General features: G+C 43.7%; 1 protein-coding gene across 1 annotated transcript in view; it reads left to right on the top strand.

Annotated features, from left to right (window-relative positions):
• megf10 (multiple EGF-like-domains 10) overlaps window positions 1-15,984 on the top strand; it is a 166,259-nt gene that overhangs the window by 13,612 nt on the left and 136,663 nt on the right. Inside the window, exon 2 of the mRNA XM_075455505.1 lies at window positions 8,655-8,790. Within this exon, the coding sequence (XP_075311620.1) occupies window positions 8,672-8,790 (119 nt within the window). The 5' untranslated portion in view covers window positions 8,655-8,671. The remainder of the gene's footprint in view (window positions 1-8,654; window positions 8,791-15,984) is intronic.

The raw sequence follows: 15,984 nt of genomic DNA, 5'->3' as shown, positions 1-15,984 counted from the left end.
CGGGGTGAATGACGGGGTGAATGACGGGGTGACTGGGTGAGTGACGGGGTGAATGACGGGGTGAATGACTGGGTGAATGACGAGGTGACTGGGTGAATGACGGGGTGAATGACGGGGTGAATGACGGGGTGACTGGGTGAGTGATGGGGTGAATGACGGGGTGAATGACGGGGTGAATGACTGGGTGAATGACTGGGTGAATGACGGGGTGAATGACGGGGTGAATGACGGGGTGAATGACTGGGTGAATGACGGGGTGAATGACTGGGTGAATGACGGGGTGAATGACTGGGTGAATGACGGGGTGAATGACGGGGTGAATGACGGGATGAATGACGGGGTGAATGACGGGGTGAATGACGGGGTGAATGACTGGGTGAATGACTGGGTGAATGACGGGGTGAATGACGGGGTGAATGACTGGGTGAATGACGGGGTGAATGACGGGGTGAATGACGGGGTGAATGACGGGGTGATTGACGGGGTGAATGACGGGGTGAATGACGGGGTGAATGCCTGGGTGAATGACGGGGTGAATGACGGGGTGAATGACTGGGTGAATGACTGGGTGAATGACGGGGTGAATGACGGGGTGATTGACTGGGTGAATGACTGGGTGAATGACGGGGTGAATGACTGGGTTAATGACGGGGTGAATGACTGGGTGAATGACGGGGTGAATGACGGGGTGAATGACGGGGTGAATGACTGGGTGAATGACGGGGTGAATGACTGGGTGAATGACGGGGTGAATGACTGGGTGAATGACGGGGTGAATGACGGGGTGAATGACGGGGTGATTGACTGGGTGAATGACGGGGTGAATGACTGGGTGAATGACTGGGTGAATGACGGGGTGAATGACGGGGTGAATGACGGGGTGAGTGACGGGGTGAATGACGGGGTGAATGACGGGGTGAATGACTGAGTGAATGACGGGGTGAATGACGGGGTGAATGACGGGGTGAATGACCGGGTGAATGACGGGGTGAATGACGGGGTGAATGACGGGGTGAATGACTGGCTGCCCTCACACAGGATTGCTCTTCTCAGGAGATCTGCAGCTTCAGTTGCACACAGAAAAGCCAACATCCGGCTTTCTTTTTGAGGAAACCCTTTTATGTATGATCAGACCGACAGATGTGTAAAATAGCTTTTATAATTTTTTTCAGTTTTATACATTCAAAATGCTTTTAAGCATTTTAAGCTTTCATTGCTTTTAAGAATGCAATGTAATATATAAATCCCATTCAGAGTTGTATTTGTTGCACATCCAAAGATTCTCCTTAGATTTCAGGTCCGGTCTCACTGGTGACCCATCCTTGTGTGAAAGTGATGTCTCATGCTCCCTGAACCATTCTGTCACAGTTTGGGCCTGATCAATTCTGACTTTGTCATCTTAGGATGTGTTCATAATATCAGATCATAAAAACAGCTGACTGTAATGGTTATGAGCAACTGAAGCAACACCAGATCACATGCTGCGTTATATCCAGGTCCTGACTTTTCTGGCCAGGCTCAATATCGTCATATTTATGATTACTGAATAAATATGTGAATTATTCAGCTCCTCAACATTTTCTTTTTGCATTTTTAGGGTGGGTGCAAGTCTTGATTTGGGGTGGTCACACTTTTCCAATCCCTAATGTGAACATAAAGTCATGCCTGTCTCACTGGGCCTTCTTTTTGATTATTTCATGTTCTGTACAGTTACTGCCCCGTGCTTTTAGCCTGCCCTATGGCTTGTCATTTTGATGGTGGAAAATAACAGAAAAAAGCTTAAAATATGTATAAATAACAAGCCAAAGTGTGCCTGCAGTGGAGTGCTAATAATTGACATTGTCATGAGATCATCACTAATCATGCTTAAAATGTCTTTGGTTCCTCTGCTGCAGGATCTGCTGCTGTGTGGCAGGCAGGCTGCGTGCATTTCATCCCTCTTATTATAACGTGCAGTCACGTCGCTATTAGGAATACTTTTCAGCACTCCATGGGTTGTATTCTGTGAGGAGTCCAAGCTGTACGTTTGTCAGGTTTACTCAGCGAGCATCAGAGTCAGCTGTGGATCTGCTTCAGTCGTTGTTTTGTCAGGCACAGCCCATCAGCCTTGATGGGAAGATGCTGCTTTAAAGACTGCTCAAACCAAAAAAGAAAGAAATTAACAATGTTACATAGTTTGTGTCCTGATGAAGTGCAACTGCTGAAACTGGAGCTGATTATTGCTATTTATACAAGATGTGTAAAATTGTCTTCTTTCAGCTTTTTGCTCTGTTCATTATGCAAACTTGATGCTTTTTACTATGGGCATGGACTCGATTTGAAATAGATATTAATTATCATTCATTTTGTTTTCTACCTGTTGCTCCAACCAATCAACTCATTGTATAAATGTTCATTTTTTTCCTATGCGTTACATTGTAAGTTCTCACTGAAAATGGCGGTTGTGGCTTTTATTGTTTCTGGTATATGTCTGTGATATGTCAGGGGCAGCACAATGCTAATGTCTGTATTTACTATGTAGCAGCAGAATCTGCAGCTGTGACACAGGATTTAAAATGTTCAAACAAAATATTCAATGGTTCATGATCACTGCCATACGTATCCAGAGTCAGCCTTTTTCTTTCTTCTTCTTGTATTTGTGCTGATCAGCTCTACGTTTAGTCACATTACTGCTAACTTGAATAGGACCCAGTTTTTTCACTTCATACCCAGAAAGCTTACAGGGCTTCTCATATCTCATCTTAGCTAGACTTGGATAATTGATGCGTAAATGGCCTGAGATCAGCGTGTGTCTGGTTCTGGAGGACCTTCAGACAGGTCTTGGTTCCTGGCAGCCCTTTGCACACCGACAAAGAGGCGTCAGTTCTGTGCTGCTTGGACTGTATCAAAGCTGGAGAGCCCATTACCTTCAGAAGTTGCTCCTGGAAGCGTTTCACACATACAGCACAGGCCTTGTTTGTGCAGCAGTGCAGTTGTCGTGAGCACTGGTGGCTGCAGCTGTGCTCTCTCTTAGCTCAGTGAAATCAGAGAGGGGCCTGGCTTAGCTGGCCCGTAAACTGCCTGCACAGACACACTGTCTGCAGACACCCAGCCGCTGGAGACACCCAGCCGCTGGAGACACCCAGCCGCTGGAGACATCTCTGCAGCCATCCTCTGTTATGTTGAATTTCTTAAAAGAGGGTAGTCACAAGATGTGTGTGTGGTGGTCTGGGGGCCTGGGGGGTTGTAATAGCTAGCTGATTATCACCAAAGGACTTATGGAGCAGCTGGACTTGTGAAGCAGTCACATTATGCTGCACTGAACAGCTGTTCCTGTGCCATTAAGGAAGAGGAGCAGACATCCACACTGTGAACACATGGGCAACATCCTAAGATGCACTTACAATTTTACATTTGATACCTTGGACTTGATCTTAGAATCTTTATGGTTAACGAGCCTGTCCCACAACATCTTGTGGTTTAAAAGATGCTTTCAAGCTGATTTTAATTTCTTGTTGCAGAGATGCTCACATGTGGAGGTTTCACTCATGCCTGCAGTCAGGGAGAGAAGCACCTCAGTACTGACTAATTTCACTTCTGTCTCTGAACATCTTCCAGCATCTGTAAAGATGTGGAAGTGCTCGCTTGATAAGGACCTGAAGCAGTCAGTGGAGCAAAGTGATTCATTTATTAGGAGAAATAACTAGAAATACAGTATTAATCAAAGTTTTAGAGACACTTAGGGATAAGGAACAAGAAGTCCTGGGTGTAGAAAAACATTCAGCAAATCAAAACCATTTCAAATGAAAGGGAAAAATACTTGATTTATCCCAAAAGGATATTATATAAATATAATATAATTATTATGATTCTATTTATTATTACGTTGTATTCATACATGTGGCCCTGTGATGGACTGGCCACCTGTCAGGTGTAGATCGCCTCTCAGCCAATGACAGCTGGGATAGGCTGCAGCCCCCCCGCGACCCGACCGACGGATTCAGCGGTATAAAAAATGGATGGATGGATGGATTAGCAGTACAGTAAAGAGGTTGTAACTTTAGGATATGTCCTCTTAACTTTTCTCTCTTAAAATGATTCATCTTCTCACCAACTTTAAATTAAACATCACAACTTCATTTTAACTAAGCATGTCGTTTCTGCAAGGAGAAATGATTGCTGCAACAATTTCAATTTTTTAAAAGAAATATTAGTAATAAAAAATCGACACGGATCCTTAAACACATGGGACTAACAAGAGTCTGTGGTGAATGTCCCACTTTTCTGGGAGAGCATCTATAGCTGAATTTCAGTTGCACTTTTTTAATAATGACATCAACTGTAATTGTCAAGCAGCATTTGTCTTGCCAGTCCTCCCATTCAGTGCTTTTTTGTATGATCATGCATAAAACTTTGCAGTTTTACAGTAAGAATACTCAAAAACTGTAGAATCCCTACATCTTCTTTACTCCGCTCCCTACACAGGTAATGTTTCAGTTTGTCATCATGTTGATGTTCTCCACCACCAAACATGTCCTTACATGATGCGCCCACTTTCCAAGCTTCCAGGAGGTTTGCTGGGTCCCAAGCACCTATAAAGTTAGCCAGGGGCAGAATGGCCCCCCCTTCCTGTTCACTCGTTAAGGCTGTGACACATCAAGCCAACGCTCAGCTGTCAGGAACATCAGTGAGCGTCTTTTTGTTGTTTCCTGTACGATAGCCACCACACCATCTCAACCTTTTTTTTTAACTGATTCAACAAGTTAAATCTTCTTCTACTTTGTGTCTGCCTCTTCTTCCACAACGGCCAGGCCAAGCGTAGCCACTGCCACCCCTCAGGTGGTAGGTTCAAGGAGCTGGTAGCTGCACTCGGTCGTTTCAGAAGGAGGAGATGGCAAAAGCGTTTGAAGGCTAAAGTAACAGCAAGACCAAAAATAAATTACATCAGCATTTGAGAAAAAGCAAAAGCAGAAACTGAGCAGAAATAGCAGAAGCAATAAAGAAAAATATGAGTTTACGATATAAATATGAAAACGTTCCTCTAATATTTTCTCATTCATGTTTTGAAATTCTTTTACAAAAGTATTGTTTTCTGTTTCCATGTACACTTCCCTACTACAGCATGGAAATACACCGGCTCATTAAAACTCTCCCTGTCCTGAGCATCAGTTATGCTGATGAAGTGTCTGTGCAGAGCCCAAAGAATCCTTCAAAACAAAACCCACTGGGCAGCTGATACTGACGTAAAGAAGGAACAGAAAAAGCTTTATTTATAGCTAATCCTGTCACCATGTCCGACTGGACGGAGGAAAAGAACCCAAATGTAGCACTTACAGGCATAAAAACACAGCCTCCATTCATAGAAACAACTAAAGATGCTGCCGAGGCAAAAAGCAAGGAACCAAATGGGATTAACAAGAAAGCAAAACTAATGAATACGCACGACTGACTGACCAATGACAAACAGAAAATATTCATTTATTATATGTGATCTGGGGCTGGACACAGGGAACCAAGGAGTAGTTATTCTGAGGGAGCAAACGACTAACAAAGGTAGGTAGTGATGATTGGCTAAATTAATCCAGATGTGAAACAGGAACAGGAAGTAAGCTTAACAGAAAATACAAGGGGCCAGGCTCTACAAAATAAGACAGGACGCAATATAAACTAATCTCAATTTAACCAGAAGCTCCAATGGAAAAAAGAACAATGAAATACAGATCCAGCAACCCAGGCCGTGGTGAACTGTCATCCAGTTCTCTTTCTTAAAGTTGTGCTTTCAGTTTCCGTGCACTGCACGTGTGCGTGCGGCTTCAGATGGGAAGCCAAGGATTGTTCAGGTGTGATAGACTCGTGTTAGGGTGATGACGAAGAAGACCCAGTTTGGAAGTAAATTTGTTTGCCTTTGCTTCTGCTCGTCCAGAAGTTTTTAAAGTGGCTCAAACATCATTTGTGAAAGTTATTGGAGTATTGACCCACTGACTGACTGACTGACTGAAACATGAAGCTAACTGGTAGCTAAAGCTACTTAACAGCTGTAGTAGTTTGTTGCATGTTGAAGTTATGCTTCACTAACTGGGCAGAAATAAGATATTTCAGGTTTTTAATGAAATCTGCTGTGAACCCATATGTCTTCTTCCTACAGATAAACTCAACATACAAAGCAACTTTCTGTTTTCTGTATCCGTTGCCTCTACCAGCAGGTGATGAACAGGCGAAGCAGCAGAACCTTATGGGATGTTACACCAGTAGTTACTGTGTGTTCAAACTGTTTCCGCATGGCACCAGCAGGGATGTGTTTCCCACTCAAACATGGTTGGATGAGGCCAGGGGTATAAAAGCATGGGAGAATGAAAAGTGTCTGATATTTGAAGCTGATAGTTGGAGGACACATTCTGGAAACAAGTGAGACTTACTAACTTGTTCATTTGTTGAAAAGGTGAATGATGCAGGCTTCTTCTGCACATTTTTACTGCATAAGATGTGAAGTGATCCCAGTGCTTTGGTGTTTGACTGTAGCTCCCTTTAGTTTTGCTTGTCATTAAAAGAAGCTTTGAAATACCTAAATAACAGCGGAGCACTTCCAAACCACCAATCTCTTTCTGGAGTTCTGTCATTGTGATAAACAAAATACCACAGCTGTTGGAGAGAGAGCCGAAAATCTTTATGTCTGTGGTTCCACATCATAAATATAGAACTCTGCCAAACACTGTTCATCATATGACTCCCATTTGTCTTAATCAAACATTTATACTGCTGGGTTAAAAGCACCACTTTGGAAGGGGGCGGCGTAGAACTTACTCTGTTTATTTAGTGGTGAAAGACTCTGAAGGATACTATTCTCCTTTTGACAAGATTTGACAAGCAGCAAACAAAAGCATATACTTGCATGAAGAAAGAGAAAAGGACTTCAAATAGAAAAGATAAGGCAAGGCAAGTTTATTTGTACAGCACAATTCAACAACAAGGTGATTCAAAGTGCTTTACAGAGACATTAAAACAGTGGAAATTCAATTCAATTCATTTTTATTTATATAGCGCCAAATACAACAAATGTCATCTCAAGGCACTTAGATAGTAAGTCCAATTCAAGCCAATTGGAATTCAATTAATTAATAATAATCATAATTCATAAAATAATCCAATTCGTTCATATAGAGCCAATTCAAAAACAATTTCCTAGCTAAGAAAACCAACAGATTGCACTGAAAACTTTTTGTTTTTCGGTCCAATCTCCCGTCCTGAGCGTGCCTGAGGCGACTGTGGAGAGAAACGACTCCCTTTTAACAGGAAGAAACCTCTGGCAGAACCAGAACCAGGAAGGGTGGCCATCCGCCTCGACCAGCAGGGGTTTGAGAAGACAGAAAGGGGGGGGGGGGGGGCGCCGCGGCGGCGGCGGCACTGTAACACCATTCAAAGGATTTCTGTTGGAACAGGGAAACACGAGTTAATGACCACAATAATATCACATATACATAAAGAGAGTAAAGTGAGGAAAGGTGTGACAGATGAGGCCCCCCAGCAGTCTGGGCCTATAGCAGCTTAACTATGGGATGTTTCAGGATCACCTGAGCCATCCCTAACTATAAGCTTTATCAGAAAGGAAAGTTTTAAGCCTGGTCTTAAAAGTGGAAAGGGTGTCTGCTTCCCGGACATTTACTGGCAGCTTATTCCACAGAGAGGGGCCTGATAACTGAAGGCTCTGCCTCCCATTCTACTTTTAGAAACTCTGGGAACCTCAAGTAAACCTGCAGTTTGGGAACGAAGTGATCTGTTAGGAAAATATCTTACAATGAGATCTTTAAGATATGATGGAGCTCGGTCATTAAGAGCTTTATATGTGAGGAGAAGAATCTTAAATTCTATTCTGAATTTAACAGGGAGCCAATGAAGAGAAGCTAAAACTGGAGAAATAAAAAGCATGATTTAAATTTTAAACAAAAAAGAAAGAAATAAGAACAACAGATAAAATCAGTAGTTAAAATGTGATTAAGTTTTTAGATATAAGCCATTTCTGCTTATATCTTGTGTTTCAAATGGAGACAGCACTTAACTCAGTTTGCACAGTTTGAGCACAATACTGCAAAGATGGGAGCTGAGAGCAGATTTTGGAGTGGAGTGTACAGCTGTTGCTGCTCGCTCATGTAAAATCTACATGTAAGCTCTGTACATGCACACAAGTTTGTGATGTGCAACGCGTTGAAGCATGTTCTGGTCCAGTTGGCAACTTACAGCAGTGGGATGTTGAAACTTAAAAAGAATGCTTTGAATAGACGCTTTTTGCTTTGTAGCATTTCTCTGTAAGGGGGGGTACCTCAACTGACATGTTCCCGTGTTGTTGCATGACTGTTTCATTCAAAAAGAATCTCTAAAAATCTGAAAAAGTTTCATCTTGAAGGAATTGCGAAGGTGATAAATATTCTAAATCCCCACAACAATACAAATATGCAAAAGTTTGAATGAATTGGAGAGCCTGACATATCTTAGAAATGAAAGACCTCGACTTGGACCTGGGAGATCTCAGACTCATTTGAGACTTGGAGAACATTGACTGTGACCCACTTGCAAAACAAAGTATCTGTAAAATTCTTTATCATTGTTTAACTTCAGCTTCCTTTTTCAAAGGTTTCTCTGAAAGATTTGACAGATATTTTGTTTTCTGTCCCCGTCTGCAGGTGCAGCTCTGACTGAGATGGCTGTGTTGCTTTGCTGCCACAGGACACTCCTTTTGGCTGTGGCCCTCTGTTACCTGCCTCGTAGCACCTCTTCCCTCAACCTGGAGGATCCCAATGTCTGCAGCCACTGGGAGAGGTCAGTCACCATACAACATCATTCCTTTGAATGTCTTTTACCCTTAATTAAGCACACATGCAAAGAATAGGCCAGCATTTGAGAGAAGCACCTGCTCACCAATCAGAATTGAGTAAAATAAGAATGTATTAATCCCAAAATGGGAAATAATTTATGCAGCATGAAAAAAGTCATTAGTTATCAGTCAATGTGAAGCCATTGCTAAATATCATTAGCACAATATAACTTTTCTACCTGTCCCTGACACCATGGTTCTGACATCAACTTTCTGAATCATTTTCCCATCTCATGGTACGGTACAGCGAGCTTTGGCTCAGCAAGGCTCCTCCATGCTGCGTTTTCCACAGCAGACAGGATCCCCTCACTCATCAGCTGATTGTCATTGCATGCAGCGTGTGTAAAGCTGCAGCCACCTTTACTGAGGGCCTGGTTATATGGAAACGTTTTTCACTATAACCGATATTTTTGCTTATCGTTTGGCTGTCGCGGCCATATGGAGCCGGCGTTCTGGGTACCCCAAAACGATATTTTTGGAGAATGGGTTCCAGAGTGGGAAGATCTAGGAACGCCGTCGTTCGCGTTGCCATTGTTACAGCCAGAACGGATTTGTTTACATCTGCGTCACAGCCACATGACCAACGCTGGTAGAAGTAGGGGCGTACACGCAGGCGCATTGCTTCTTCTATTGTTCTGGTGTAACCGGTGGGGGTGGCTTACAGCGCACATAGAGGTGTGGCGTGTGTACTGCATCGTTTCAGCAAGCGTGGCGTTGCCATGAGGACCTGTGTGCTTTCCTGTGTGGTCACAATAATTTTCGTACTCGGTTTAAAAAAAAAAACTTGTTTCATTTTCGTGTAGCTGTAGCCTGAGAGTTCTTCAGTCTGTATCCAGTGATGGTCCTCATGCCCCTCCACACCTCCTTGGTGTTATTGTTCTCCAGCTGTCTCTCCACCTTTTTCTTGTACTCCACCTTAGCTCGACGTAATGTCTTTTTAAGCTCCTGTTGTACACTCCTCCGCCTTTCTCCATCCCCATTCTGGAACGCCCTCTTTCTCTGGTTCAGGAGGTCTGTGATGTCACTGGTGATCCATGGTTTGTTATTTGGATAGCACCTTACAGTCCTGACTGGAATCACAGTGTCCCTACAGAAGTTAATGTAGTCTATGATGGTGCTGACCCTCCTGTCCATGTCAATGTCCATTTCATCTTCCTCCAGCAGTACAGCCCAGTCTGTGACATCAAAGCAGTCTCTCAATGCATCACTCGCCTCTGGTGACCACTTCCTGAAAGATCTGGTAGTAACAGGAAGTCTTTGTACACACGGTCTGTATGTGGGTTGTAGATAGACCATGCTGTGATCAGATCTACCCAGTGGTGGAAGAGACACTGCCCTGTAAGCCTCCTTCACGTTAGCATAGAACAGATCTAATGTCTTTTCTCCACCTGTTGGACAGTCCACATACTGTACAAAGCCAGTCAGGCAGGAGGATAGAGAGACGGGGTTGAAATCTCCTGTGATTGCAATGAATGCCTCAGGATGCTGGGTCTGTATCCTAGCAACGGCGTCATGGATGACGTCACACGCCGTTGTAGGTGCCGCCCTCGGTGGAATGTAAACAACGATGACGACTGTGTATGGGAACTCTCTGGGCGCATAGAATGCACGGAAACCAACTGACAGCAGTTCGATGTCTGGACAACAAACCCTCTCCTTAACGGTCACATTGCGGGGGTTTACCCATCTCTGATTAAAGAACAGTTTAACACCCCCGCCTTTCCGCTTACCGCCGCTCGTACTCAGGTCACGATCTGCTCGTACGGCTGTGAAGCCGGGTGTGTCCACAAATGAGTCTGGTGTGTTGTCGTTCAGCCAGGACTCAGACAGACAGATCAAACTGCTCTCCTTATACAGCCGTTGGTTCCGCACAAGCGCCTCTAACTCATCACACTTGTTAGGCAGTGAGTTAGCGTTTCCCATGATCACCGAGGGCAGAAAAGGTTTCTACCTCCACCTCCTGTTGTGCCTCTTTGCCTTTAGTTTCGCTCCAGCTCTGCATCCACGGTACAGCTTTTTAAGCTTGGTCGGAATTGGATGTTTAATTCCGCGTCCAATCCTTGACAGTACCAACAGTTCTTCTCTTGTGTACACTGCTCTAGTAGTAGTGCACATTGTCAAAAAATTCAAATAAAACAAAATATAACTAAAAAGCAGATTAATAAAAATAACTATAAATGTTTAGATAAAAACTAAAAATTTTAAATTACATATAATCATATAAACGAAAAAAATTGAGAGTTACTCACACTTGCTGCCGATAAGGCTGGCGCATAGCAACTGAAAGAATCTTTTTAAAATCTTTTTTATTTGTGGAATGTGGGCTTGAAATCACTGCGACAAAATGAGTTTAAATAACCGGAAGAAGGGTTAGGGTTAGTTTCACACACCTAGTGAAGAGTATAGGCATACATAGGAATGAATGGACTTCCAAGTGATTTGTGGAAGCAAGGGATTGCAAGGCAAGGGTTATACCTAGCCTGGGATCAGGAAGGCTACACTGACTTTGTCTAAAGTTCAGAGATATAGCTACCAGAAGCTCTTAAAGTTCACTAATTAATGCCCCTTTATTATCACCGAGTTTGGTTTTTGATTAAGAAAAATAAAACAAACTGAAAGTGTGTGAAATTTACAATGACATTTTGGGATTATTTTCAAGACAAAAATGTTAAAAGGGTGAAATTAAGTTTTTGCCTTATTTTTTATTTAAAGTGAGCTTAGAAATCCATTATATGAGTTGTAAAAGAAGAAGGGTGGAGGGAAATTTCCCAGCAATACTCCTTTTCACTGACTAATCCTATGAAACAGCTGCAGACACACTCACAAGCCCGATGTGTTGTTTTTGTCCCAAAGAGTGAGAGCAGAGATGGATTCAGGAAGCAGACAACAATGATCAGGACGAATAACAAAGTCTCAGCTCTGCCAAAATATTAAGATCTGGTGAATCGTGGCATATATTGATCTGCTGTGCCATTCATGGGCATTAGATGGATTTATTAGTCTGTTTGTTTGTGTAAATTCAGTGTTGAACCTAGTTTGTTTTCCATGTAGAGATGCTCCATATTTCCCTGGCTGTGGCTGACAGGCACTAAATGATCACTGTGGTAATATTGTGATAATATTTCTCTAAACTTATGAAGAAGGTCACCTGAATTTAAAAATCCATGTTTAGTCCATGTGTAATTACAGGATGTCTGAATCCTTATTGTAGCAGGAAAATGTGTTTGTATTGGTCCTAGATTATGGATAAGTTGGACAAAAATGGGACATCAGGAAGGTTTATATACATTATTTACAGCAAGGTTTATTGTCTCTGATGGCTAAGTGGTTAGAACATCATGAATATGCAAAACAATGATTTTCCACTGTCATAAACCAATATTTTATTCACTGTAGACCATTATACTAAAACTGAGACGTTTTACCATTTCATGAAAAATATCAGCTCATCTTAAATTTGATGACACCAACGCATCTCAAAGTTGGGGCAGGGGTAACAGAAAGGGGTAGGTGGGGGGAGGTCATGTTTCAATTAATCAGGGTAATTGGCAACGGGTGAGTAACTTGATTAAGGACACCTTAACCTTAAGGACACCTTAGGCAGAGTCTCACAGAGGTGAAGATGGGCAGAGGTTCAGAAATCTGCAAAAACAACTGTCTACAGTTTTTAGCGCAATGATCCAAAAGACTACAACTACAGCATCTACAGTATGGAATATCATCAGAATATTCTCTGTGTACAAGAGACTGGGCCTGATTCTGTCCTGGAAATCACTGCATGGGCTCAGGAACAAGGCTCCATCAATGCTACTAAAAGGTGTACACGGGTTTTAGAGCAACATCTGGGCCCACCCAGGCTTCACGTCTTCTTGCATATTTCAGCAGGTCTAAACCGTCTATTCCAACAGCATGGCTTCGTAGTAGAAGACTGCCCTGCCTGCAGTCCAGACCTTTCACCACCTGAAAACATTTGGAGCATCATGAAACACAATGTTTTCCATGTTTCATTGTAATGAAATATTGCTTTATGAGAGTATTTGGGCTGTACTTAATAGAAGCCGCATGTCCCACCAGCCCAAGCTTTCTCGCACCGTCGTCACTGTTGGCCACAATGTCTCCCTCTTCTTTACCTTTACATTCGTGCCAGACAACACGTTTAAATTCAGCATCATTTGGTTTCTCTGAGCTCTGGCTGGGTTAGCTGTGACACTTTGCCATTTTTTGTCTGTCACTGATCCAGAGGACAATCCACCAAATCATGCATTCTTCTGATCTCCACCTTGGTGACCAGCACCTTGATTTCACATTCTGGGAAGTTTCTCTTCTTCTTTGCGACAAGATTTGCAATTGTTGATTAGGCAGTAGGTGTTGTAGCAGAAGGTGTTTTAGCAGAAGGCAGTAGGTGTTGTAGCAGTAGGCAGTAGGTGTTGTAGCAGAAGGCAGTAGGTGTTGTAGCAGTAGGTGTTGTAGCAGAAGGCATTAGGTGTTGTAGCAGAAGGCAGTAGGTGTTGTAGCAGTAGGTGTTGTAGCAGTAGGCAGTAGGTGTTGTAGCAGAAGGCAGTAGGTGTTGTAGCAGAAGGCAGTAGGTGTTGTAGCAGAAGGCAGTAGGTGTTGTAGCAGAAGGCAGTAGGTGTTGTAGCAGTAGGCAGTAGGTGTTGTAGCAGAAGGCAGTAGGTGTTGTAGCAGAAGGCAGTAGGTGTTGTAGCAGTAGGCAGTAGGTGTTAGGGATGTCGAAATTTAAAAAAAGTCTTGACCAACCACTGAGCCTCATTAGTCGATTAAAGTCGGTCACCGAAAATTCTATAAGTGCCATTTATGATATCTGTGTCCTGTCGCGCGTCTTTCTCTGCCGACTGGTTAGGCTCCCACCACACAATTAATGTTGGTTCGTGCCCTTGGTATTATACATTTTCCCCAATCATTGACCACTAGTTCTAGGCGTACTTGTGGAGGAATAAGGGTTTTGGGTAGAAAAATAATTGCTGTGCCTGCGCAGACACGCACAGCCACACATTACGCGCAACGGCGCCCTTCCAGTCACTGTACTTTTTAAACACGAATCAAACGCGGCACCGAACTCGGGCTGTTAAAAGCCCCCGTTACAAAGTCACAAACAGAGAACGGTGCATTTGGCGGTGTTACAGGAAAGTAGGTTAACCAATGACTTCGTTAAAAAAAAAACTTACCGAATGCCAACAGCCTCTGTGGCGTAGCTAGATGCTGCACAAAATCCTTTGCAATAAGTTCCTGTCGTCTTGCTATTTAAGTACAGATGAATATATCACAACAAGTAGGCTAAGTTAGTCTTGTGTCTTTTGCCATTACAGTTTTACAATTATTATTATGTTGTAGTCCACACGCAGCCACATTGGCTTTATTTAGGTTAATAGTGGCGATTTTTTTTTTAACTGCGCAGACAGGACCCGTCATGTACGGCGTACAAGTTGCAACCGGTGTAAGAGAGGACCTCTGAGGAGGGCTCTACGTGAGCTCTGCTGCGGTTGTTCTTCCATCGTGGGATGGCTCATGCTCACATAACATTTCTAAAGATATAGTGAGGTGTTGTAGCAGAAGGCAGTAGGTGTTGTAGCAGTAGGCAGTAGGTGTTGTAGCAGTAGGCAGTAGGTGTTGTAGCAGTAGGCAGAGCAGTAGGTAGTAGGTGTTGTAGCAGTAGGCAGTAGGTGTTGTAGCAGAAGTCAGTAGGTGTTGTAGCAGAAGGCAGTAGGTGTTGTAGCAGAAGGCAGTAGGTGTTGTAGCAGTAGTTAGTAGGTGTTGTAGAAGTAGGCAGTAGTTGATGTAGCAGAAGGCCGTAGGTGTTGTAGCAGTAGGCAGTAGGTGTTGTAGCAGTAGGTGATGTAGCAGAAGGCCGTAGGTGTTGTAGCAGTAGGCAGTAGGTGTTGTAGCCGTAGGTGTTGTAGCAGAAGGCCGTAGGTGTTGTAGCAGTAGGCAGTAGGTGTTGTAGCAGTAGGCAGTAGGTGTTGTAGCAGAAGGCCGTAGGTGTTGTAGCAGTAGGCAGTAGGTGTTGTAGCAGAAGGCCGTAGGTGTTGTAGCAGTAGGCAGTAGGTGTTGTAGCAGTAGGCAGTAGGTGTTGTAGCAGTAGGCAGTAGGTGTTGTAGCAGTAGGTGTTGTAGCAGTAGGCAGTAGGTGTTGTAGCAGAAGGTGTTGTAGCAGTAGGTGTTTTAGCAGAAGGTTTTGTAGCAGTAGGTGTTGTAGCAGTAGGTTTTGTAGCAGTAGGTGTTGTAGCAGAAGGTTTTGTAGCATTAGGTGTTGTAGCAGAAGGCAGTAGGTGTTGTAGCAGAAGGTTTTGTAGCAGTAGGTGTTGTAGCAGAAGGCAGTAGGTGTTGTGGCAGAAGGTGTTGTAGCAGAAGGCAGTAGGTGTTGTGGCAGAAGGTGTTGTAGCAGTAGGCAGTAGGTGTTGTGGCAGTAGGTGTTGTAACAGAAGGCAGTAGGTGTTGTAGCAGAAGGCAGTAGGTGTTGTAGCAGAAGGCAGTAGGTGTTGTAGCAGAAGGCAGTAGGTGTTGTAGCAGTAGGCAGTAGGTGTTGTAGCAGTAGGTGTTGTAGCAGAAGGCAGTAGGTTTTGTAGCAGAAGGCAGTAGGTGTTGTAGCAGAAGGCAGTAGGTGTTGTAGCAGAAGGCAGTAGGTGTTGTAGCAGTAGGTGTTGTAGCAGTAGGCAGTAGGTGTTGTAGCAGAAGGCAGTAGGTGTTGTAGCAGTAGTTAGTAGGTGTTGTAGAAGTAGGCAGTAGTTGATGTAGCAGAAGGCCGTAGGTGTTGTAGCAGTAGGCAGTAGGTGTTGTAGCAGTAGGTGATGTAGCAGAAGGCCGTAGGTGTTGTAGCAGTAGGCAGTAGGTGTTGTAGCCGTAGGTGTTGTAGCAGAAGGCCGTAGGTGTTGTAGCAGTAGGCAGTAGGTGTTGTAGCAGTAGGCAGTAGGTGTTGTAGCAGAAGGCCGTAGGTGTTGTAGCAGTAGGCAGTAGGTGTTGTAGCAGAAGGCCGTAGGTGTTGTAGCAGTAGGCAGTAGGTGTTGTAGCAGTAGGTGTTGTAGCAGTAGGCAGTAGGTGTTGTAGCAGAAGGTGTTGTAGCAGTAGGTGTTTTAGCAGAAGGTTTTGTAGCAGTAGGTGTTGTAGCAGTAGGTTTTGTAGCAG

Source organism: Odontesthes bonariensis, chromosome 22 (genome assembly GCF_027942865.1).
Source record: "Odontesthes bonariensis isolate fOdoBon6 chromosome 22, fOdoBon6.hap1, whole genome shotgun sequence".
Classification (NCBI taxonomy): domain Eukaryota; kingdom Metazoa; phylum Chordata; class Actinopteri; order Atheriniformes; family Atherinopsidae; genus Odontesthes; species Odontesthes bonariensis.
The sequence above is the reverse complement of the archived record's forward strand: the minus strand, read 5'-3'. Positions and strand labels throughout refer to the sequence as shown.